The sequence below is a fragment of the Chiloscyllium plagiosum genome, unplaced genomic scaffold, assembly GCF_037043375.1.
Source record: "Chiloscyllium plagiosum isolate Xiang-an unplaced genomic scaffold, Cpla_swu_hap1 HiC_scaffold_46, whole genome shotgun sequence".
NCBI classification, from domain to species: Eukaryota; Metazoa; Chordata; class Chondrichthyes; order Orectolobiformes; family Hemiscylliidae; genus Chiloscyllium; species Chiloscyllium plagiosum.
In genome coordinates, this window is record NW_028270184.1 from 4,999,416 (window position 1) to 5,024,580 (window position 25,165).

Below are 25,165 nucleotides of genomic sequence, written 5' to 3' on the forward strand. Positions count from 1 at the left end.
CTGTGGGAAGCTAGGGAAGTGATTGCTGGGCCCGTTGCTGAGATATTTGTATCAGCGATAGTCACAGGTGAGGAGCCGAAAGACTGGAGGTTGGCTAATGTGGTGCCACTGTTTAAAAAGGGTCGTAAAGACAAGCCAGGGAACTATAGACCAATGAGCCTGACCTCGGTGGTGGGCAAGTTGTTGGAGGGAATCCTGAGGGACAGGATGTACATGTATTTGGAAAGGCAAGGACTGATTCGGGATAGTCAACATGGTTTTGTGCATGGGAAATCATGTCTCACAAACTTGATTGAGCTTTTTGAAGAAGTAACAAAGAGGATTGATGAGGGCAGAGCAGTAGATGTGATCTATATGGACTTCAGTAGGGCATTCGACAAGGTCCTCACGGGAGACTGATTAGCAAGGTTAGATTTCATGGAACACAGGGAGAACTAGCCATTTGGATACAGAACTGGCTCAAAGGTTGAAGACAGAGGGTGGTGGTGGAGGGTTGCTTTTCAGACTGGAGGCCTGTGACCAGTGGAGTGCCACAAGGATCAGTGCTAGGTCCACTATTTTTCATCATTTATATAAATGATTTGGATATGAGCATAAGAGGTACAGTTAGTAAGTTTGCAGATGACACCAAAATTGGAGGTGTAGTGGACAGTGAAGAAGGTTACCTCAGATTAAAGTGGGATCTTGATCTGATGGACCAATGGGCTGAGAAATGGCAGATGGAGTTTAATTTAGATAAATGTGAGGTGCTGCATTTTGGGAAAGCAAATTTTAGCAGGACTGGGGAGTGTTGCTGAACAAAAAGACCTTGGAGTGCAGGTTCATAGCTCCTTGAAAGTGGAGTCGCAGGTAGATAGGATAGTGAAGAAGGCGTTTGGTATGCTTTCCTTTATTGGTCAGAATATTGAGTACAGGAGTTAGGAAGTCATGTTGCGACTGTACAGGACATTGGTTAGGCCACTGTTGGAGTATTGTGTGCAATTCTTGTCTCCTTCCTATCGGAAGGATGTTGTGAAACTTGAAAGGGTTCAGAGCTATAGGGAAACCTTGATTAGGCTGGGGCTGTTTTCCCTGGAGCATTGGAGGCTGTGGGGTGACCTTATAGAGATTTATAAAATCATGAGAGGTGTGATTAAATAGGCAAAGTCTTTTCCGTGTGGTGGGGGAGTCCAGAACGAGAGGGCACAGGTTTAGGGTGAGAGGGGAAAGATATAAAAGAGACCTAAGGGACAACATTTTCTTGCAGAGGGTGGTATATGTATGGAATGAGCTGCCAGAGGAAGTGGTGGAGGCTGGTACAATTGCAACATTTAAAAGGCAACTGGATGGGTATATGTATAGGAAGGGTTTGGAGGGATATGGGCCAGGTGCTGGCAGGTGGGATTTGATTGGGTTGGGATATCTGGCTGGCATGGACAAGTTGGACAGAAGGGTCTGTTTCCGTGCTGTACATCTCTATGACTCTATGACCACTGCTGTCAGTGCATTCCACACACCCACCACTTCTCTATGTAAAGAACCTCCCTCTGACATCTCCCCTTACCCTTCCTCCAATTACCTTAAAAATATGCCCCCTTGTGATACATATTTCCACCATGGGAAAAATGTCTCTGCCTATCCACTCTATCTATGCCTCTCTTCATCTTGTATACCTCTATCAAGTCACCCCTCATCCTTCTTCGCTCCAATGAGAAAAGCCCTAGCTCCCTCAACCTTTCTTTAGAAGTCAGGCCCTCCAGTCCAGGCAGCATCCTGGTAAATCTCCTCTGCACCCTCTCTAAAGCTTCCACATTTTCCTATAATTAGGAACCTGACGAAGGGTTTATGTCCGAAACATCAATTCTCCTGCTCCTCGGATGTTGCCTGACACGCTGTGTTTTTTCCAGCACCACACTTGACTCTGACAGGCTTACATGGCTAGTTTCCATTATAAAGGAGCCTGACTACTTGAAACAAAATGAAATACAGTTTAACAGGAAGCATATGCCAGTGATATGACTGTCAAATCGACACCTTTTGTTCCCATTGCAAATTTCCTGCGGATGGATAATATTTTGCTTTTGACAAGCATTTCTGGCGGAAAAGCCTTGTGCCCTCGTCACAATCAGCTCGTCGAGGAAACTGGACACAAACTTGCAGATCCCTGCTGTAGTCCCTGTCCAAACAGCGTCCACACATCAGCAGAAATCTGTAATTATTTAGTCAGTGGGCAAAACAGGCCACTAAGGAGGTTCAGAAGTCTAATCCTGTGTGATACAGGTGTGCATTACTGGCAGGTAAAGGTCGGTCACTGTATGATACTGGGTTACAGTATTGTACCCTGGTGTTATATAGTGTAGACCTAACCTCACCAGTTCAGTGCCACAGTGACAGACCTTCCCCCCCAGTATTGTACTCCAGTGTAATACAGCAAGTCCTGTCCTCACCAGTGCTGTACCCCAGAGTAATAGAGGGAGGGCTATCCTCACCAGTATTGTACCCATGTTATACAGTGACAGACCGATCCCCACCAGTTCAGTGCCACAGCATGAGACAGTGACAGACTTTCCTCACAATACTGTACCCTGGTGTTATAAATGAGATTTGGTCCCACCAGTACTGTACCCTAGTGTTATAGTGACAAACCTTCCCCCACCAGTACTGTATTCAGTGTTATACAGTTACAGACTCATCCCCACCAATACTGTAGCCCAGTGTTATACAGAGACAGACCTGTCCCCACCAGTACTGTACCCCAGTGTTATACAGGGACAGACCTGTCCCCACCAGTACTGTACCCCAGTGTAATTCAGTGATAGACCTGTCCCCACCAGTACTGTACCCTAGTGTTATACAGCGACAGACCTGACCCCACCAGTACTGTACCCCAGTGTTACACAGTGACAGACCTGTCCCCACCAGTACTGTACCCCAGTGTTATACAGAGACAGACCCGTCCCCACCATTAGTGTACCCCAGTGTTATACAGTGACAGACCTGTCCCCACCAGTACTGTACGCCAGTGTTATACAGCGACAGACCCGTCCCCACCAGTACTGTACCCCAGTGTTATATAGTGACAGACCTGTCCCCACCAATACTGTACCCCAGTGTTAATACACTGACAGACCCATCTCGACCAGTACTGTACCCAGTGTTATACAGTGACAGACCTGAACCCACCAGTACTGTACCCCAGTGTTATACAGAGACAGACCCGTCCCCACCAGTACTGTACCCCAGTGTTATATAGTGACAGACCTATCCCCACCAGTACTGTACCCCAGAGTGATACAGCGACAGACCTGTCCCCACTAGTACTGTACTCCAGTGTTATACAGCGACAGACCTGTTCCCCCCAGTACTGTACCCTAGTGTTATACAGCGACAGACCTGTCCCCACCAGTACTGTACCCCAGTGTTATACAGCGACAGACCTGTCCCCATCAGTACTGTACCCCAGAGTGATACAGCGACAGATCTGTCCCCACCAGTACTGTACCCCAGTGTTATACACTGACAGACCCGTCCCCACCAGTACTGTACCCCAATGTTATACAGCGACAGATCTGTCCCCACCAGTACTGTACCCCAGTGTTATACAGTGACAGACCTGTCCCCACCAGTACTGTACCCCAGTGTTATACAGTGACAGACCTGTCCCCACTAGTACTGTACCCCAGCATTACACAGTGACAGACCTGTCCCCACCAGTACTATACCCCAGTGTTATACAGTGACAGACCTGAACCCACCAGTACTGTACCCCAGCATTACACAGTGACAGACCTGTCCCCACCAGTACTATATCCCAGTGTTATACATGACAGACCTGTCCCCACCAGTACTATACCCCAGTGTTATACAGCGACAGACCTGTCCCCACCAGTACTGTACCCCATCATTACACAGTGTCAGACCTGTCCCCACCAGTACTGTCTGGATCAGTGGTGCTGGAAGAGCACAGCAATTCAGGCAGCATCCGACGAGCAGCAAAATCGACGTTTTGGGCAAAAGCCCTTCATCAGGAAGGGCTCTTTTACCTATTTTTTACCCACCAGTACTGTACCCGGTGTTATACAGTGACAGACCTGTCCCCACCAGTACTGTCCCCCAATGTTATACACTGACAGACCCGTCCCCACCAGTACTGTACCCAGTGTTATACAGTGACAGACCTGAACCCACCAGTACTGTACCCCAGTGTTATACAGCGACAGACCTGTCCCCACCAGTACTGTACCCCAGTGTTATACAGGGACAGACCTGTCCCCACCAGTACTGTACCCCAGTGTTATACAGTGACAGACCTGTCCCCACCAGTACTGTACCCCAGTGTTATACACTGACAGACCCGTCCCCACCAGTACTGTACCCCAATGTTATACAGCGACAGATCTGTCCCCACTAGTACTGTACCCCAGTGTTATACAGGGACAGACCTGTCCCCACCAGTACTGTACCCCAGTGTTATACACTGACAGACCCGTCCGCACCAGTACTGTACCCCAATGTTATACAGCGACAGATCTGTCCCCACCAGTACTGTACCCCAGTGTTATACAGTGACAGACCTGTCCCCACTAGTACTATACCCCAGCATTACACAGTGACAGACCTGTCCCCACCAGTACTATACCCCAGTGTTATACAGTGACAGACCTGAACCCACCAGTACTGTACCCCAGCATTACACAGTGACAGACCTGTCCCCACCAGTACTATATCCCAGTGTTATACATGACAGACCTGTCCCCACCAGTACTATACCCCAGTGTTATACAGCGACAGACCTGTCCCCACCAGTACTGTACCCCATCATTACACAGTGTCAGACCTGTCCCCACCAGTACTGTCTGGATCAGTGGTGCTGGAAGAGCACAGCAATTCAGGCAGCATCCGACGAGCAGCAAAATCGACGTTTTGGGCAAAAGCCCTTCATCAGGAAGGGCTCTTTTACCTATTTTTTACCCACCAGTACTGTACCCGGTGTTATACAGTGACAGACCGGTCCCCACCAGTACTGTACCCCAGCGTTACACAGTGACAGACCAGTCCCCACCAGTACTATACCCCAGCGTTACACAGTGACAGACCTGTCCCCACCAGTACTATACCCCAGCGTTACACAGTGATAGACCTGTCCCCACCAGTACTGTACCCCAGTGTTACACAGTGACAGACCTGTCCCCTCCAGTGCTGTATCCTGCTATATTGAACAGTGACAGACCTTTCCCTGCCTCTCCACATGTGTAAAAATCCTGTCTTTCAGATCACTTCCAACAACCTACCCACCACCAATGTCATGTAGACTACAGTTCCCAGGCTGCTCCTTACAGCCTTTCTTGAAGAATGGTAAAACATTAGCAATATTCCAATCCTCTGGCACCTCACCTGTTTATTGATAATACAAATCTCTTTGCTTGGGACTCCGCAATTGCTTCCCTAATTTCCCACAATGTCCTGGGATACACTTGATTAGGTCTGAGAGTTTTAATAGAACATAGGACATAGAACAGTACAGCACAGAACAGGCCCTTCAGCCCACGATGTTGTGCCGACCATTGATCCTCATGTATGCACCCTCAAAATTTCTGTGACCATATGCATGTCCAGCAGTCTGTTAAATGTCCCCAATGACCTTGCTTCCACAACTGCTGCTGGCAACGCATTCCATGCTCTCACAACTCTCTGTGTAAAGAACCCGCCTCTGACATCCCCTCTATACTTTCCTCCAACCAGCTTAAAACTATGACCCCTTGTGTTAGCCATTTCTGTCCTGGGAAATAGTCTCTGGCTATCGACTCTATCTATGCCTCTCATTGTCTTGTATACTCAATTAGGTCCCCTCTCGTCCTCCTTTTCTCCAATGAAAAAAGTCCGAGCTCAGTCAACCTCTCTTCATAAGATAAGCCCTTCAGTCTAGGCAGCATCCTGGTAAACCTCCTCTGAACCCTCTCCAAAGCACCCACATCTTTCCTATAATAGGGCGACCAGAACTGGATGCAGTATTCCAAATGCGGTCTAACCAAAGTTTTATAGAGCTGCAACAAGATCTCATGACTCTTAAACTCAATCTGCCTGTTAATGAAAGCCAAAAGCACCATATGCTTTCTTAACAACCCTGTCCACTTGGGTGGCCATTTTAAGGGATCTATGTACCTGCACCCCAAGATCCCTCTGTTCCTCCACACTGCCAAGAATCCTATCCTTAATCCTGTACTCAGCTTTCAAATTGGACTTCCAAAATGCATCACCTCGCATTTATCCAGGTTGAACTCCATCTGCCACCTCTCAGCCCATCTCTGCATCCTGTCAATATCCCGCTGCAGCCTACAACAGCCCTCTATACCGTCAACGACACCTCCAACCTTTGTGTCATCTGCAAACTTGCTGACCCATCCTTCAATCCCCTCATCCAAGTCATTAATAAAAATTACAAACAGTAGAGGCCCAAGGACAGAGCCCTGTGGAACACCACTCACCACTGACTTCCAGGCAGAATATTTTCCTTCTACTACCACTCGCTGTCTTCTGTTGGCCAGCCAATTCTGTATCCAGACAGCTAAGTTCCCCTGTATCCCACTCCTCCTGACCTTCTGAATGAGCCTACCATGGGGAACCTTATCAAATGCCTTGCTGAAGTCCATATACACCACATCCACAGCTCGACACTCATAAACCTTTCTAGTCACATCCTCAAAGAACTCGATAAGGTTTGTGAGGCATGACCTGCCCCTGGCAACTTGTCAATCTTAATGTTTGACAAAATCTTCAGCACATCAGCTTCCTCCATCTCTATCCATTCCAGCATGCACACCTGCTCTTCAAAGGTTTCATTCACTACAAAGTTTATTTCTTTCGTAAAGACAGAAGCAAAAAACTCATTTAGGGCTTCCCCTACCTCCTCAGACTCCACACACAAGTTCCCTATGCTATCCCTGATCGGCCCTACTCTTTCTTTGACCATTCTCTTATTCCTCACATATGTGTAAAATGCCTTTGTGTTCTCCCTAATCCGTTCTGCCAAGCCTTTCTCGTGCCCCCTCCATTTTTGAGCTCCTTCCTCGCCTGCCTGTAATCCTCTAGAGCTGAGCTTGACCCGAGCTTCCTCCACCTTATGTAAGCTACCTTCATCCTTTTGACGAGAAGCTCCACCGCTCTCGTCATCCAAGGTTCCTTTATCTTACCCCTTCTTGCCTGTCTCAGAGGGACATATTTATTCATCACTCGCAACAATTCCACCGTTATCCAGCACTCCCTCTTCTGTAATGTGAACTATTTTCAATACACCAGTATTTATTTCCCCATGTTCTCTGGGCTCCATGTCTTTCTCCGCTGTAAAACTTGACTCCAAATATCCATTTAATATCTCTCCCATCTCCTGAGGTTCAACACGTACTTGACCTTGTTGACCTTTGAGGGGCCCCGTTCTCTCCCTAGTTGCTCTCTTGCTCTTCATGTACTTGTTAAATCTCTTTAGATTATCCTTAACCTTATCTGCCAAGGCAATCTAATATCTCATTTTTGCCCTCCTGATATCCCTCTTAGGCATGCCCCGACACTCTTTATCCCCTTCAACAGATTATTTTGACACCAGTTGTCTATATCTAATAAATAACTCTTGTCCCACCAGTACTGTCCACCAGTGATATACAGGGACAGACCTGTCCTCACAAGTACTGCCCATCAGTGATACACATGGACACATCTGTCCCACCAGTACTGTTCCCCAGTGTTACACATAGGCAGATCTATCTAACCAGTACTGTTCCCCAGCTTTACACAGGGGACAGACCTGTCCCCACCAGTACAGTCCCTGTGTTCTACAATGACAAATCTGTCCCCAGCAACACTATACCTCTGTGAGACAATGACTGACCTGTTCCCACCAGGACTGAACTCCAGTGGTATATAGTGACAGATCTGTTTGCATTAGTACTGTAGCCAGTGCAATATTGTGTTATATCTGTCCCTGCCGGTACTGTACCCCAATGTCTTACAGTAACAGACCTGTCCACACCAATACTGTCATCCAATACGGTTACAGTGACAAGATCTGTCCCCACTAGGTCTTAAGCTCAGTGATATATGGTGACAGACCATCCTTACCAGTAATGTACCCAGGGACAGCATGTTGGCTCAGTGGTTAGCACTGCTGCCTCACAGTGCCAGGGATCAACGTTCGATTCCAGCCTTGGGCGACTGCCTGCGTTGGTTGCCTCCCACAATCCAAAGATGTGCAGGTTAGGCGGATTGGCTATGCTAAATTACCCATAGTGTCCAGGGATGTGTAGGTTAGGTGCATTAGTTAGGGGTAAATGTAGGGAAATGGGTCTGGGTGGGATACTCTCTGGAGAATCGGTGTGGACTTGCTGGGCTGAAGGGTCTGTTTCCACACCGTAAGGATTCTACATATTATAAAGTGACATATCTGGCCCCACCATAGTTGACCTTGCTCTGTTCCACGCAGGTATTTGTAGCCGAATATGTAAAGATACTATTAAGTTTGATATTGACACAGTAGGTCCTTGGAAGCCCCTCAGTGCAACTAGCCCTCTGCCTCAACGTCAGTGTCAGCTCCCTTTGGAACAACTTGTTTTTCAATATTATATGAACTGCTGTCAACAGAGACAGAATATTCTTACTGTACCCACTTGAAACGTAAGCAGAGAACAGTGCATGTCCTTCAGCACTCGTTGTTGTTCTGGCCCTTTATCGCACGGTGGCTCAGTGGTTAGCACTGCTACCTCACAGCACCAGGGTCCCAGGTTCGATTCCAGCCTCGGATGATTGTCTGCGTGGAGTTTGCACATTCTCCTCCTGTCAGTGTGGGTTGCCTCTGGGTGCTCCGGTTTCCTCCCACAGTCGCAAAGATGTGCCGGTTAGGTAAATTGGCCATAGTGTCAGGTGCATTAATCAGAGGGAAGTGCGTCTGGGTGGATTACTCTTCAGAGGGTCGGTGTGGACATGTTGGGCTGAAGGGTCTGTTTCCCCACTGAAGGGAATCTAATCTAATAATCACATTAACCTACACACCCTTCATTGTACTAACTTCCAGGTGCCTATCCAAGAGTCGCTTAAATGCCCCTGTCTCTGACTCTATTACCACCGCAGGCAGTGCATTCCATGCATTCACCACTCTCTGTGCAAAGAACCTACCTCTTGACATCTCCCCTAACCCTTCGTCCAATTACCTTAAAATTTTGTCCCCTTGTGATAGACATTTCCACCGTGGGAAAAATGCTCTGTCTATGCCTTTGAACACCTTGTACACCCCTATCAAGTCACAACTCATTCTTCTTTGTTCCAATGAGAAAAGCCCTCACACCCTCAACCTTTCTTCAGAAGTCATGTCCTCCAATCCAGGCAACATCCTGGCAAGTGTCTTCTGCTCCCTCTCCAAAGCTTCTACTGAGGCGACCAGAACTGAATACAATATTTCCAAGTGTGGCCTAACCAGGGCTCTATAGAGCTGCAGCATAGCTTTGTGGTTCTGAAACTCAATACCCCTGCTAATGAAAGTCAATACACCATACGTCTTCTTAACAACCCTATCAACCTGGGTGGCAAGTTTGAGGGATCTATTGATATGGACCCCAAGATCCCTCTGTTCCTCTACACTGCCAAGAATCCTGCCTTTAACTCCGTATTCTGCATTCAAATTCAACTTTCCAAAGTGAATGACTTTGCACTTTTCTGAGTTGAACTCCATCTGCTATTACTTAGCCAGCTGTGCATCCTGCCAATGTCCCGTTGAACCTACAACAGTCCTCCACACTTTCCACAACTCCACCAACCTTCGTGACATCAGCAAACTTACTAACCCACCATCACCTCTTCCACTTCCTCATCCAAAGTCTTTTATAAAAATCACAAAAAGCAGTGATTATTGCTTAATTTCCGATGCGTATTTTTAAAAATGTACTGATTTTACAGCTTGTTTCATTCCTGGGTGCATTTAAGTCAGTTTATACTAATTGACAAGCTTAAATTTAATCAATTTAAAGAGAATATATTTTAAAAACTGAAATATTAACAAAGCAGTTAAAATTAAGAGTAGAAGAGCAAGCTAGCTAGAAACAATAATAGTTTCTATATGTTAAAATACCGCATTCAGTTCTGGTCTCCTTAATATAGGAAAGCTACTCAGGATGTAAATTACACAGAAGTTGAAGAATCTGCAAACTTTAGTATGCAAATTTTGTGCAAAAAAAACAAAAACACTAATTTTCCAGTGCAATAAAAAATTTTCTTTATTAGAATAACCTACCACAAATATATACAAAAGAATGAGGAATGCTTTTAAAAAGACATATGAATCTCAAATCTCCATTTGCATTCAAAAGCACAATGCCAGACATCAAAAGATCTTAGACAACATCTTAAATCCCTGACAAACCAATTAACCGATCGAGATGAAGAAACGGGACAGCTCAGTGGAAGAGGGTCAGGTTTGAACGTGCTTGCAGCCTGCTGGTGGGGTCCAAAACGTAAGGTAGACTCAGCACTCGCAATTTGTGTTCCAGAATGAGGCACCATAATGGATATCAATCATGTCAGTCTAGGGGCCTTTTCTTCAGTTTTACCGAGTCACCGTTGAAAGGCAGCAAGGAGAAGCTTATTTTTTGGGGGGAGGACAACAGAGAGACGTGCCCAATGTCAGAAGAGGAGAGTAGGAACGCCACGTCAAATTCAAATTAGGGCAGGTTTTGCAAGGTGTAATCCTGGGTTGTCAAATGAGGCTGCTGTTTCTCAGATTCTGCTTGAACCAGGGGCTTCGGTGTAATAACTAATGCAATCACAGGCAGGGGTCCCCAGTGAGCAAATGCTCAAACAGGGACAGCGCTTTGGGGAAGAAACTAGATTGTCTCTGGGTGCTGCCCGCTTCATTGTTGGAGGCCAGGTGACAACTTTAGCTCACCAACCCTGGTGCAGGAAGAAAGAACAATGTTTAATCAAAAGGGCCACGATGCACAACATACACAAAACAATTTTTAAAAAACCAGACCCAGCCCTTCCTTCCCTGCGAGAGAATGTTGCAGGCTCCAGTAAGGCACTTCCTGTTGCTGTCAGTCAGGTAAAGAGGATTTCTCCCACAGCAAACACCCCAGTCACTAAAATTTCAATGCGAGCTAACATAACGCTGCGAGATCGAGACAGCTTTCCTCAACTCATTTCCATTTTGAAACACGAAGGGTATTAGCCTCAAAGCACTGCTCGGAAGATTGTGGACGGCTGTTCCCTAAAACCGCCCCCCCCCCCTGCCGTTTGCCCAGCCTCCTTTCTGATCTGTCCCTCCCTCCCAGGCAATAAGACAGGGAACCTTCCTTCTCACTTGGTGAAACTAATTCACATCTGCCCAGTGTGTGTGTTTGTGTGTGTGTTGGGGGGTGGGGGTTGTGGCCTCAGCTGTTACTCCCCGCAACTCAATCTCACACGGCCACCCTTCAAACCACCCAACTGTACACTTAGCAACAGAAACCAAGACTTACCCAAGTAATCATCCATCAGAGAGCCAATAGCGAACTGGAAGGGAAACGAAGAGCACGGGTTATCGGAGCAACAAATAACCCTCAACGGAAAGACCAAATACCAGCAGCTGGTTCTGGTGACATTCTTCAAAGCATTGTAGAACCTTCAGCCATGTGTGAAAGAGGTACAGCTGGAGCCGGCACCTGTGTGTGGGTTAGTCCCTCAGGGCGAGGACTAACGCTCCCTCACTAACGTCCCTCCCAAATTGCAGGGAAGCTCCTCACATACAGATCAATGTGCTGATGAATGGCTCTCTCTTCAGAAGTTGCTGTTGCACGCAGACCTTGGTTGTTGGGGGGTGGGGGTGCTGGAGGGAGAACCTCACTCATCACAGAAATAAACTGTGCATGGAGTCTTTAAGTGCAGGTGAGGCTGTTGCGCTGTGACTACCCAAGCAAAGCATCGTGTAAACAGCTCTAACAAGAAGTAATAGACGTTCGAGTTGAAGATGATTGTGAGCGTACTGATGCTGCTCTTGTTGGCAACAACTTGATTGGTCACGGACTAGTGGCCAACAGCAGAGACCTTTTGCCTGCCAACATCTGAGAGATTGGTTCTCAGGTAACTGAATAGCTTGGAGCTGGAAACAAGTTATTGACAGACAGAGAGGCAGGGTATGTTCAGTTCTTCCCCAGCTCAGGAATTGTCTCTCTCTATTCTGTGCAGTCAAAATTAGTTAGTACTGTATTGTAAACTATGGCTGTTAATTTCTAAGTCAGAGACCTCTCCCAAGTGAACCAGCCAGTAAAAGCATCAGGGGAAAGACGACTGAAGCAATGTGGTGGCCAGCAGAAGAATCATTAGGGTAATCTCAACAGAACCTGGGAACAAAAACTGCTGAACTGTTTCTTCAACTGTTTTCCTGTATCTAATAACCAATTTTCAGTCCGTTTGCATCGGTCTGCTTGTGAAAGAGGGGGTGGGATTTATAAGTCTAGAGTTTTAATTATATTATTACGTAACAACTATTTGTAACTGTTTACCTGAAGGTAAGAGTTTAAGTACTTATTAAGAATTTACATAAATGATTTGGATGCGAGCAGAAGAGGTACAGTTAGTAAGTTTGCAGCTGACACCAAAATTGGAGGTGTAGTGGACAGCGAAGACGGTTGCCTCAGATTACAACAGGATCTGGACCAGATGGGCCAATGGGCTGAGAAGTGGCAGATGGAGTTTAATGCAGATAAATGTGAGGTGCTGCATTTTAGGAAAGCAAATCTTAGCAGGACTTATCCACTTAATGGTAAGGTCCTGGGGAGTGTTGCTGAATAAAGAGACCTTGGAGTGCAGGTTCATAGCTCCTTGAAAGTGGAGTCGCAGGTAGATAGGATACTGAAGGTGGCGTTTGATATGCTTTCTTTTATTGGTCAGAGTATTGAGTACAGGAGTTGGGAGATCATGTTGCGGCTGTTCAAAACATTGGTTAGGCCACTGCTGGAATATTGTGTGCAATTCTGGTCTCCTTCCTATCGGAAGGATGTTGTGAAAGGGTTCAGAAAAGATTTACAAGGATGTTGCCTGGATTGGAGGATCTGAGCTATAGGGAGAGGCTGAACAGGCTGGGGCTTTTTTCCCCTGGAGCATCAGAGGCTGAGGGGTGACCTTATAGAGGTTTACAAAATTATGAAGGGCATGGATAGGATAGATAGACAAAGTCTTTTCCCTGGGGTTGGGGAGTCCAGAACTAGGGGGCATAGGTTTAGGGAGAGAGGGGAAAGATATAAAAGAGACCTATGGGGCAACCTTTTCACACAGAGGGTGGTACGTGTATGGAATGAGCTGCCAGAGGAAGTGGTGGAGGCTGGTACAATTGCAACATTTACAAGGCATCTGGATGGGTATATGAATAGGAAGGGTTTGGAGGGATATGGGCCAGGTGCTGGCAGGTGGGACTAGATTGGGTTGGGATATCTGTCAGCATGGACAGATTGGACCGAAGAGTCTGTTTCCATGCTATGACTATCTCTAATTAGTAATTCTTGCTGAGTACAGAAAGAATTTGTGCTTTCCATCAGCCTGGTCTGAAAAATGGGAAACTTTGTGCACTTTACAAAAATCTTTAACTTCTGTGATAACACCAGGAATAGCGAGAATTGATTTCTAACACCCTATCTCAGTAAGTTCCAACAGTCTCAGTACACTTACTGACAGAGGCACAAATAGAGCAAAATATTTTTTTTTAAAAAATCACTTAAATCATCCAATACACAGACAGCCATTATAAACCAGTCAGTGGAGGACTGGACCTTGTACTTACTATGTCATTCTTATCAACTCTAGTTCCTACTACCTTCAATCGAATTTCATCATCTTGTTGGATAACGATGTCCTGAAAGTGAAGCCACACAGTGAGGAGATCTGCACTTTTTACTAATGTTATATTCATATGGCAACTTCAAAAATCAAAGTGATCCAAGACATCTGACAAAAACATTATAATCAAACCATGACACCAAGCCACGATATTAGATGAGATTACCACGAATTTGGACAGACTCTGTTCCTTTTTAAGAGCTCCTCAAAACTAAGTAGAGAAGTGAAGAGGTTTAAGGAGGGAGAGACTGGGGGCCCTCAATCCTTTTGGGAAGTGGGAAGAGTTGCTTTCTAAATCTGAGCTGGCCACAGTGCTCTGTGTGGGCAATGAGAATTGGGATTGCACTAGCGGCCAAAATTATGAGGGCAGATATCTTGGAAAATGGAGCGGGTTATGGAGATGCTGACAGCTGTACAGCGGCTTTTTGAGGGGCTATTACTTGTCAGTTTGATTAACAGTTCTTTTATTGGATGATTAAAAAGGGTAGAGGGAGATTTATCATTACAGCATGCTCATTTTTATTACAGTACCACTTAAAAGTACTGCGTCCATTCTCCTGTTCCTTGGATGCTGCCTGACCTGCTGCGCTTTTCCAGCAACACATTTTTCAGCACTTAAAAGTACTGTTCACTTTTAATTTGGGTCTCAAGATCCCGATAGAAACATTACATCAAAGACGTGTTTCCAACACTGATCGCGTGTTTTGCTTACAGTGATTAAACAGGCACCGTCTCCAAATGACTGACCTTCCACTCTCTCTCCCTCCCCCCCACCCACCACACTTTTCCTGGAGTTCTACAGAGGGGTGTACCTGAAACCCCCCCCCCATTCCCCAGATAATCTCTCCAACATTGTCTTGTATGGGGAAAAGGTGGAACCTGTCAAAAGGTTGCAGCAAAAAGATGTGTGCGCACGCGCAACATGGAGAGACTTACCCCACAAAGGCAGCAGCAGCAGTCTTGTTATTGGTGTCCAGTCCAGCTGCCGGGGTGGGGGTGGGCGGGTTGTGTATGTGTGTGTGTGTGTGTGGTGGTGCTGGTGCTGTAGTACGGGATTGGTGGAGCGGTGGGGGCATTGTTGGACGGTGGGGTGGGGGTGGTTCGCATGCGGTGTGCTCCTTCCTAGTCTCCTGAATGGGAAGCAGACTTAAAAACTCCTAGCCTCAGAGGAAAGGCATTTAAATCTATTAACCGAATAATTAATTATCCGAACGAAATACCGCCCTTCCATCTTGTTCAGATAATTGAGGTTCCTCTGTAAATTGGTCTAATATCAATTATTTCAAAAGCACAGAAAAAGGTACAAGAGCATGTGGTGTTGTTGTCATGTTGCTATCTGAGCCCAAACATTCTGAAGTTCAGGTCCAACCTTGCCCCAAGGGTGTGCATCACAGCATATCCACATAAGTGGATTAAAATTAACAAAAAAAAAGATTGGGTGTCCTTGGAAAGGGGACATATAGTGCCCACTGGCACACTACAGGCCTTTCACAGGAGCTGGACTGTACTGTTGCCACCTTAAGCACTTTTTCAACTCATTTTGAACATTTGATTTATGTCACACAGTTTCCCTTTGTTATTTTTATTTAAAATTGAATTTTAGTTTTGACAAAAAACACAGCATCAAGGCTGACTGGTGGATGCCAGAGGCTGCAGTGTATCACATTCCTCCAAAATGGCATTTCAACAAATTTGTTAAGTTTCATTTTGATTTTGTTACTCTGCTCCTGATCATTTAACATTTTTATGTTGCTGGTTGTTGCACATTCCTAATCGCCCTCGGTCTGAGTGGCACACTCAGCCATTCCAGAGGGCAGTTAGAGTCAACCACATTGCTGTTGGTCTGCAGTCACAAGTAGCCAGACTGGATAAGGACAGAAAATCTCCTTCCCTAATAGGACATTAAAAAAATCCACTGGTTCACTAATGATAACTGACAATAGCTTAACGGTCGCCATTTTTGACCCTACCTTTCAAATTAATAATTTTAATCTAAAATTTCAACATTACCATGGTAAGGCTTGAACTAGTGTCACCAACATATTAGCCCATGTCTCTGGATTACCAGTGACATTAGCACCTGGCACTCTCTAACACATTCACATGCTTCATAAGATGTGGTGCCCAGAACTGTACACAATACTCCAGCTGAGGTCTAACAAATGTCTTATACATACCTCATCACTGGTCTTGTAACAGGGAGGGTTGGAATTGGGATCAAACTCCATTTCCGATGGAATTGACTGGGAGACAAGAAGACAAGGTGAAAGATTAATGACAGGCTCAACAGTCACTGTTACACGAACTGAGTTCAAATTCTCAAAACGCTCAAGAAATCTGAATCCATCTTCTCTGGATTACTGTAGCAAACTATAGCACATTCACCAGCTAAATGGAGGTGTTGTTTTGAATGTGGCTACTCACATGTCTTGAGATGAAGCAGGACATGGGCCCAATTTCTGTGAAAAGTCCAACCTGCGTCACAAAAGAAACCCACGATCAATCAATCAATCAGGAGCACAGTGAAAGAATCATACCTTGCTGAATAAATACTGTACAGTTACACGGTAGTCAGACATGCTGGTACGACAAGATTCACAACTGAAATCCATGAAAGGTTTTGCCACCACTGACCAAGTGATTACAGTGAAGAATTATTACTGCATTTATTAGTTCATGGAATATATATACTGCTGACTGGATCAGCATTTATGGCCCAGCCCATACTGTCCAGACAGCGATTAAGAGTCAACATATTGCATGTTGGCCAAACCAAGATAGCAGACTTTCCTTGGTTGTTATGTCAATCACAGCAGTTATACAGTCATATTTCACCAACCTTTATTCCAGTTTCCTTTTCAAAACGGAATTCAGGTTTTACGTGTCCTAGGACGGGATCAAAGCCATGTTCCCAGAATATTTGCCTGAGATTATTAGTCCTGTGTCATTACTACAGTATCACTGCCTTCCCTTAATGATGCATGAAAGGAGTGAAGCCATCTTTGTAACACATCTGATTACATCCTTAGTACCAAGAACCGGAGATGGCTCGTTTCAAAGGGAAGGACATCGTCAGTGCAGTGGTTTCTCAGGATTACATTAGACTGTCAGGTGATGCCTATGTTGAGCCCTCTCCAGAATGTGGGGTTTGTCTTTGAACAGACCAATAACCTTGTGTTGAATTAGGCAGCAAAAGATTTTCAGAGACTTACAAGGGTTTCATTGTAAATCTTCAGTTTAGAATAAGCACCAGTTGCCACCTTTCCCTGGTGGACCCTTTCTCTGTCCAGGAGCCAACTTCTCATTGGAGAAGACCCAGCTTTAAAACAATACATATTTTAAGAAACCACCAAACTAACCAAGACTTTTATTGAATTCAAATTTCACCCTCTGATAATGGTGGGATTTGAAACCCTGTGCCTGAAGCAATAGACTGAGCATGTAGATTACCAGTCTAGTAACATTAATACTATGCCAGCACACCCTTCTCTCCTCCCCTCCAAAATTAACCAATAATAGGAAGTCCCCGAGTACCATCTGCTCTCAACCAACTCTAGAGCTGCTTTACCTTTGGGGCTCTGTGGTACAGTGGTAGTATCCCTACCTCAGAGCCAAGAGCCTAGATTCAAGGCCCACCTACTCCAGAGCTGTGTAATAACATCTCTGATCACATTAAAATAGAAAATATTCTTCTGTTTTACTCTTAAAGTGACATGCATTGCTGTCATGGACTGTCTGATCCCAGGGCTGAAAGTTGATCTCGGCTGAAATACCACCTCTACCATTTGGGTGAAACAAAGAAGGACAGTGTGTGAAGGTGTGGACACGGGCTCTTCAAGCCTTTCTCGCGAGAGTCAGACTGAGAAGGCCAAAGGCTTCTCCCCTCTTAGTCTTCCACCCCACTCAATTTGAGAGGAAGATAATCTCAGAGCAAATAAAGATAACAAAAGTACTTCACTATATAGCCAGAGATTATACCTTGTTGACTTGAGTGACCACAGCATCAACCACCTCTCCTTTAAATGGCCGAAAGACTATGGCCTTGTACTTGACAGGATAGAGCACAAATCCACGGCCTGGCTGAATTACCCCAGCCCCAATGTTATCTATGGTGGTGACAGCAATGACAAATCCATACCTGCAAAAAAAAAAGTAAATAAGCAATAGAGCAGACAAAAGCAGGTTACAATCTCACTGAAGCACAGTGTCATCACAAAATCACACTGAGATCTAAAGTTGGTCTTGATGATTCGAATCCACTGGATCACACAGCACAAGGATACGGCTAGTTGGACCTTTGTGCTGGGAGCTTGCCACTTCCTTGTCCTCTCCCCGAAATATGGGGAAAATTGTCACAAATAAACATTTGAATCAGTGGATGAAGTGCCCAGCACATTGACAGAAAGTGACCAGCTCATCATCTGCCTTTGAGGGGGAGAGCAAGAGAGAAAGCGAGAAATTGGTGCTGCTGTTGCTTTGGGAATATTTGGAAGAATAAACATTTATCCTTCCAAATCTTATCTTTGCCTATTGTCACAATAAGTCAATAACTTTGTGATTTATTCAAAAGGAATCTGACTGCTGCTTTACATATTGTAAACCAATCAGAAACAAAAATATAATTGATAACATAGTTAACAGAGAAAATTATTTTATGTTGTGACCAGGGGAGCAATATGACCAGAGAGTGATAGCACACTCCATTATCACTAGGTCACCATCAGCCCCCAGCGTTTCAGGTAACACCAATTTATACAGCATGAGAAGAGGATGCTGACTTGAATTCTCTTTCTAAATTTGTTTTCTCGTGCCCCAGTCCTGATGAGTGCAAGATGAGAAGAGTCGGCCCTGTGTCCCATTTCAGCGATGATTAGGTTGCACATCAATACAGAATCTTCTGGCCATATGGAGACAGGAGTTGACGCATCCCAGGACAGGTAGCTGAGGGAGGATGCAATCCTGACAGCACATAGTGAGCATCAGAGGGGCCGCATCCTTCACCACCTGAGGTGCAAAGTCGCTTACAACCAGTACTTTTGAAGGGAAAGGCACTGGTGTAGTGTAGGAAATGTGGCAGCCCATACATGCATGACAACCCCACAAATGGTAATGGGATGACCCAGCTCATCTATTTTTGTGACACGGATTGAAGGGCAAGCGTTAGGCCACAGGACACCGGAAGAGTTGAAAGATCCAACCCACCCTCCCCTTGGCCCAACACCTCTTTGAGGAACAGTATACCTGGGTTCCTTTATCTTTCAATTCGTTCATGGGATGACAGCGTTGCTGGCCAAGCCCAGCATTTATTGCCCAACCCTAATTACCAAGAGAGCAGTGAAGAGTCAACCACGTTGCTATGGGTCTGGAGACACACAAGTAGGCCAGAGCAGGTAAGGACTGCAGTTCCTTTCCCCAAAGGATATCAGTGAGTCGGATGGGTTTTTCCAACAATCAGTAATGGATTCATGGCTGTCATTAGACTCTTAGTTTCAGATATTTATTGAATACAAATTCCACCAACTGCCGTGACAGGATTTGAATCTGGGTCCCCAGAAAGTTACTTGGATTAACAGTCCAGCGATAACACGACCAGGCCATTGCCTCCCCTTACTATGGGGGTAAGGTTTCCATAGGAAATAGGGAAACTATGCAGGGAATGGTTGCTATAGGGGAATAAGGTAATTATGGGGATGTGGCAGCTATAGGAGATAGAATTAATGTGGAGGGATGGTTCCTACAGGAAATTTCATATCTGCCGAAGTGGGTGCGAGAATCGCAAGTTTAGCACCCCTTTCCAATGGGGCAACGCTCTATCAGTGCTGCAATGTAGAGCAAGTCAGCCTGGCATGTTTGTCCTTGCTACCCTGGAGTGGAACATGAGAACCATGCATTTGGAGAGTCAGAGCTGAGAGCACTACTCTCATAGCCAGAGGAGACTTGGGGAAAATGGCCAATAAGTATTATTCTTGTCCGCTATGACATCACCATAAGAATGAATGAAAGATAAAAGGAATAACTGTCAAGCGGTTTTCATTATCACTGTATCTATCATAACTCAGATTGGAGAAAACACCCCTCCCCGCTGTATTCTATCTCAGGATGTGTGCAACACTGGCAAGGCCAGCAATTTATTACCCTTTGGATTGAGTGGCTCAATTATAGAATCATGGAATCCCACCAGTGTGAAAACAGGCCATTCAGCCTATTAGGTCCACACCGACCCCCACATGCTATCCCTGTACCCTGCATTAACCATGGCTAACCCACCTAACTGGCACATCTTTGGACTGTGGGAGGAAACCGAAGCACTCTGAAGGAAGCCACGCAGACACGGGGAGAACGTGCAAACTCCACGTAGACAGTTCACCCAAGGGTGGAATCGAACCCGGGTTCCTGGCTCTGTGAGGCAGCTGTGCTAATCACTCTAATTCATTGCAGAGGGACAGTTAAAAGGGCACCTCATTGAGGTGGATAAGATCTCCTTCCCTAAGGGATATTAGTGAACCAGATGGGTTTTTACAACAATTGACAAAGGTTTCACAGCCACCAGGAAGGAGATCAATTGCAGAGTTATTAATTGAATGCATCAGCTGTGGATGGTGGAATTCCAAACCTGGTCCCCAGGGCATTAGCGGAGTCTCTGGGTCACTAATCCAGAGACATGACCATGACGCCACTAGGTCTTCACAATATTCAGACTCAAGGTTTTTCTATTGTAAAATGGTGTTACTCACTTTCCAGTGCAAGTTCCCTCGACCTCAGTGAACAACTTCTGTTTGACAGTGTTGAGGAGGTTAGGACCAAAATATCGAGGATGCAGCAGAATTTCATGTTCCAAAGAAATCTAAACATATGAAAGGAAAGCACAAATTTAAAAATGCTGCTTTTTTGTCCTTAATGACTAGAATTTCAGATGGTCAAATTATTTCCCAGTTCCTCAAAAGTCCAATCAACTTTGGTCTTGAATTAATTAGAGATAGGGAAGGAGAAGGTCTGTGATGGGGTATCAAGTAGGCAAGATTATATCATAAGGGAGTAATCTGCGTCAAATATTCTCAGACTTCAAAAGATTGAGACAGATCACATTGAGACAGATAAGACTTTGAAGGGGATTGGACAGGGCACATGCTACTGCCTGGTCACTGTGTGGAGGAGCCAATTACTTAGGACTGAGGAGGAGGAGAAGACATTTCTACACTCAGAGGGTGGTGAATCTTGATCGGATTGAATGGCAGAGCAGGTTTGATGAACCAAACGACCTACCTTCATGTCGTTTTTGTGGTATCAGACAACTTGGTGTAGAGTACGCCTTCCACCACATTAAGCCTGCTAAGATCATAGCTGATTTGATTGCAATCTTGAATCCATAGTCCTGTCTCCCTCCATAAGCTTTCACCTCCTTGCTCATCAAGAATCTATCTACCCTTGAAATATTCAAAGACTGCCTCACAACCTTGTGAGAAAGAAAGAGTGCGTTCTAAGACTAGTAACCACCTGAGCTGGAAATGTGTTGCTGGAAAAGCGCAGCAGGTCAGGCAGCATCCAGGGAACAGGAGAATCGACGTTTCGGGCATAAGCCCTTCTTCATTCCTGAAGAAGGGCTTATGCCCGAAACGTCGATTCTCCTGTTCCCTGGATGCTGCCTGACCTGCTGCGCTTTTCCAGCAACACATTTCCAGCTCTGATCTCCAGCATCTGCAGACCTCACTTTCTCCCCTAGTAACCACCTGAGCAAAACAAAAACTTCACTGCCTGTCTTAAATGAGCAATCCCTTGTATTTAAACAGCAATGGCAAGTCCTAGAGGAGATGAGACTAGGCCAAGTGGAGAAATAGAAGATGGGTCTAGAAGAGGTGGAAATGGGAATATGGTTACAAAATTATCACCAAGGCCTCTGAAGTATCTTCCCTTTCTGTCAACCTCCACTATACCTGGCATTACTCTGAACTGTGTCCTTCACATCCCAACACATCACTTGGGGGGGGGGGGGGGGGCAGACAGTTTTTGTAAATAGGGAAGAGTGGGCTCACTTTGTCTGTTCAGTGACAGAGACAACGTTGTCAGCCTCGATTCAGTGTCAAGGTTCACTAGCAAGCCTGGGGGTGCTGCACTGTTGGAACAGTCTGATATCAGAAACCCTCTTATGATGGAAAAAAAAGAAAATGTAGGAAATAACCAGAATGTCCAACAGCAACCGTGGAGAGAAAACTCGGTTAACGTTTCAGATTTATCACCTTGACTAAGAATTATTTAATCTCTTGGGTGAATGCAAAAGGTCACATTTAAAAGGAGTGGCATGATCTCCTGGTGAGATGCTCAATATTTATCCTGTAAACAATATGACTACAGCAGTTGTCTTATTTTTCAGTAACAATAGCACAACAGTTATCATTGGTCAAACAATCCAGACCTTGGACAATTAATTCAGATTCAAGGTCAAACCACACCTTGGCAGAGGTCAGATCTTAATTTAGTTATTCAATAAATGTGGAATAAAATTATAAACAGGGTTCAGGAACAGACCAACTCAGAAGTAGAAGACAGAACAGTACAGTTCAGGAACAGGCCCTTTGGCCCACCATGTCTGTGGCGACCATGATGCCATTTTAAACTATTTTAATCCCATCTGCCTGCTCATGGTCTGCATTCCTCACTTCCCTGCCTATTCATGTATCTAGGCTGAAAATGTGTTGCTGGAAAAGCGCAGCAGGTCAGGCAGCATCCAGGGAACAGGAGAATCGACGTTTCGGGCATAAGCCCTTTTCCAGCAACACATTTTCAGCTCTGATCTCCAGCATCTGCAGACCTCACTTTCTATTCATGTATCTAACTGACTCTTAAACATTGCTATCATATCTGCTTCGACCATCTCTCCAGGTAATGCATTTTAGGCTCCCACCATCTGTGTAAAAAAAAAACACTTGCTCTCACATCACCTTTAAACCTTGCCCCTTAACTTAAATTATGCCCCTGACACTTTACATTTCTACTCTTGGAGGGGGAAAAAAAAAAGAGACTGACTATCTACACCTCTCAGTCTTATCTCTTTCAGACTCCCAACACTCTAGCAAAAACAATCCAAGTTTGTCCAACCACTCCTAACAAATACATTCCATCCTGTTAAACCACTTATGCATCCTCTCTAAATCGCCACTTTCTTCCTTTGGTGTGGTAACCGTAACTGCACGAGATGCTCCAAATGTGGTCTAACTTTAAGTTTTATACTGCTGCAAAGTGACTTGCTAACCTTTATATTCAATGCCCCACTAAGGAAGGCAAGCATGCCATACACCATTTTCTAACCACCTTATCCACTTGTGTTGCCACTTTCAGGAGTTATGAACTAGCAGCCAAGATCCTCAGTATATCAATGCTCCCAAAGGTGATGTCATTTACACAGGAACCTTGATTATCAAATGAGATGGGCGGGCACTACTTCATTCAGATAATTGTTTATTCAGTTAATTGATTTCCTCTGAGTCTTCTGTGATGTCTGCTCATTTCAGGAGACTAGGCAGCGGCACACCCCATGTGTGCACCTGCCCCCAAACCCATCCACCCCCCAACCCCTGCCCACCCCCATAAGGCTGCTCTCTCATTAGGGAGAGAGGATTAGGTGGCAAGTTTAACGTGTAGACCACCAAGAGGTTGAGAAGGAAGATTCGTGAGGTTGCACAGTGGCTCAGTGGTTAGCACTCCTGCCGCACAGCACCAAGGACCCAGGTTTGATACCAGCAGGGGTAGCACGGTGGCAAGCAATGGCTGCCTCACAGCACCAGGGACCCAGGTTCAATTCCAGCCTCGGGGGACTGTCTGTGTGGTGTTTGCACATTCTCCCCCTGTGTCTACCTGGGTTTCCTCCCGGTGCTCCGGTTTCCTCGCACAGTCCAAAGATGTGCAGGCTAGGTGAATTGGTCATGCTAAATTGCCCGTAGAGTTAGGTGCATTAGTTAGGGGGGGAATGGGTCTAGGTGGGTTACTCTTTGGAGGGTCGGTGTGGATTAGTTGGGCCAAAAAGGACTGTTTCCACACTGTAGGGAATCTAATCTCAGGCAACAGTCTGCATGGAGTTTGCGCAATCTCCTTGTGTCAGTGCGGGTTTTCCTCCGGTTGCCCTGACATCCAAAGATGTGCGGGTTAGGGCGGAGTGGCCATGCAAAGTTACCCCACAGGTGTGCAGGGTTGGTGGGTCATCCATGGAAAACGTGGGGCTGCAGGAAACGGGAGTGCGAGTGTGATGCTTTTTTTGGGAGGGTACAGGACAGACCCCCAGTGGTCGAATGGCCTGCTTCCACACTGTAGGGATTCTATGATCCTCCACAGTAACCTCAGCCAGTGCGGGGCGTCATGGTGCACGGCGAAACCAGTCATCCAGCCAACTGAACTAACCGGCGCTGCTTTTCTGACAGATTTTCAGCTGCCTTTTTTTGGGGGGGGGAGAAGACGAGGACACCTTCCGCCCACGCCCCCCGTTTCCCATTTGCCGAAACGGCGATCAATCATTCACGCACGTCACCTGCATAGGTCAGAGTGGGTGTCAATCAATGACCTCATCACGCTACGTGGACACGCCCATCCAACGTCGTCACCACGCCGCGGCGTTACGCAGCCGCACCTCCCCCCCCCCTCCTCCTCCTCCTACACCCGTTACCGCTCGGTTTTTAACCACTCTGCCCTCCCGAGACGGGCCAAAACGAACCACTCACATGATAAAACATCGTCGGGACAACTGAAGAGCACTTTAAAAATCTGGAGGGGAGAGAATTTATCTCTGTCAGAAAAGAATCGAGCCGCCGGCCGCCGGTCCACGCCACTGAGCGGCGATTTGAAAAAAAAATGGAGCGGGTGAAGGTTGAAGAATATGGCTGCGATCACGTGCTCGACCGACGCTGGGACGTCACGCGCGCAATTACGTCACGTTCCCGCCCGCGCTCCAAGCCACGTGACCCTCTTCCAGCACATTCCGGGCGTCGCCCGCCGCCGGCTTGGCGCCGCCATCTTTCTACCTCATTGAGCGGCGGAGCGCTGAGACCTTTACCCTTTCCGAACACGTACATCGCCAGACCATGGCGTCAGGATAACTACTCCTCGCCCCTCTTCACCTCCACCGTCCACGGTGCAGACGGAACGTAAGAACTATTCAGTGCTACAGCAGATTCCCTACGGTGTGGAAACAGGCCCTTCAGCCCAACGAGTCCACGCCGACCCTCTGAAGAGTAACCCAGCCAGACCCGTTTCCCTCTTGACCCGGACGGACCAACCAACCCAACCACCCCGTGGCCCAACACTTCAACTCCCCCTCCCGCCCCACCAAGGACATGCAGGTCCTTGGACTCCT

At 46.1% G+C, this 25,165-nt stretch overlaps 1 protein-coding gene across 1 annotated transcript; it reads right to left on the minus strand.

The window, feature by feature from the left end:
* Positions 1-10,209: 10,209 nt before the first annotated feature.
* polr2g (RNA polymerase II subunit G) lies at positions 10,210-24,696 on the minus strand. The gene is made up of 8 exons (XM_043682621.2): positions 24,534-24,696; positions 20,562-20,671; positions 17,806-17,965; positions 16,252-16,302; positions 16,005-16,070; positions 13,772-13,843; positions 11,475-11,508; positions 10,210-10,908 (listed from the first exon to the last, which is right to left on the minus strand). The coding sequence occupies exons 1-8, from the start codon at positions 24,543-24,545 to the stop codon at positions 10,895-10,897; spliced, it is 519 nt and encodes a 172-aa protein (XP_043538556.1). The 5' UTR covers positions 24,546-24,696; the 3' UTR covers positions 10,210-10,894.
* Positions 24,697-25,165: the final 469 nt, after the last annotated feature.

Bases quoted from the DNA above. Each gene is read 5' to 3' on its own strand.
- polr2g (XM_043682621.2), bottom strand. The intron at 16,303-17,805 runs GTATAATCTCTG...TTTGTGACGCAG, and splicing joins TGGTCACTCAAGTCAACAAG to GTTGGACTTTTCACAGAAAT. The intron at 16,071-16,251 runs GTGAGTAGCCAC...CTTGTCTCCCAG, and splicing joins CCTGCTTCATCTCAAGACAT to TCAATTCCATCGGAAATGGA.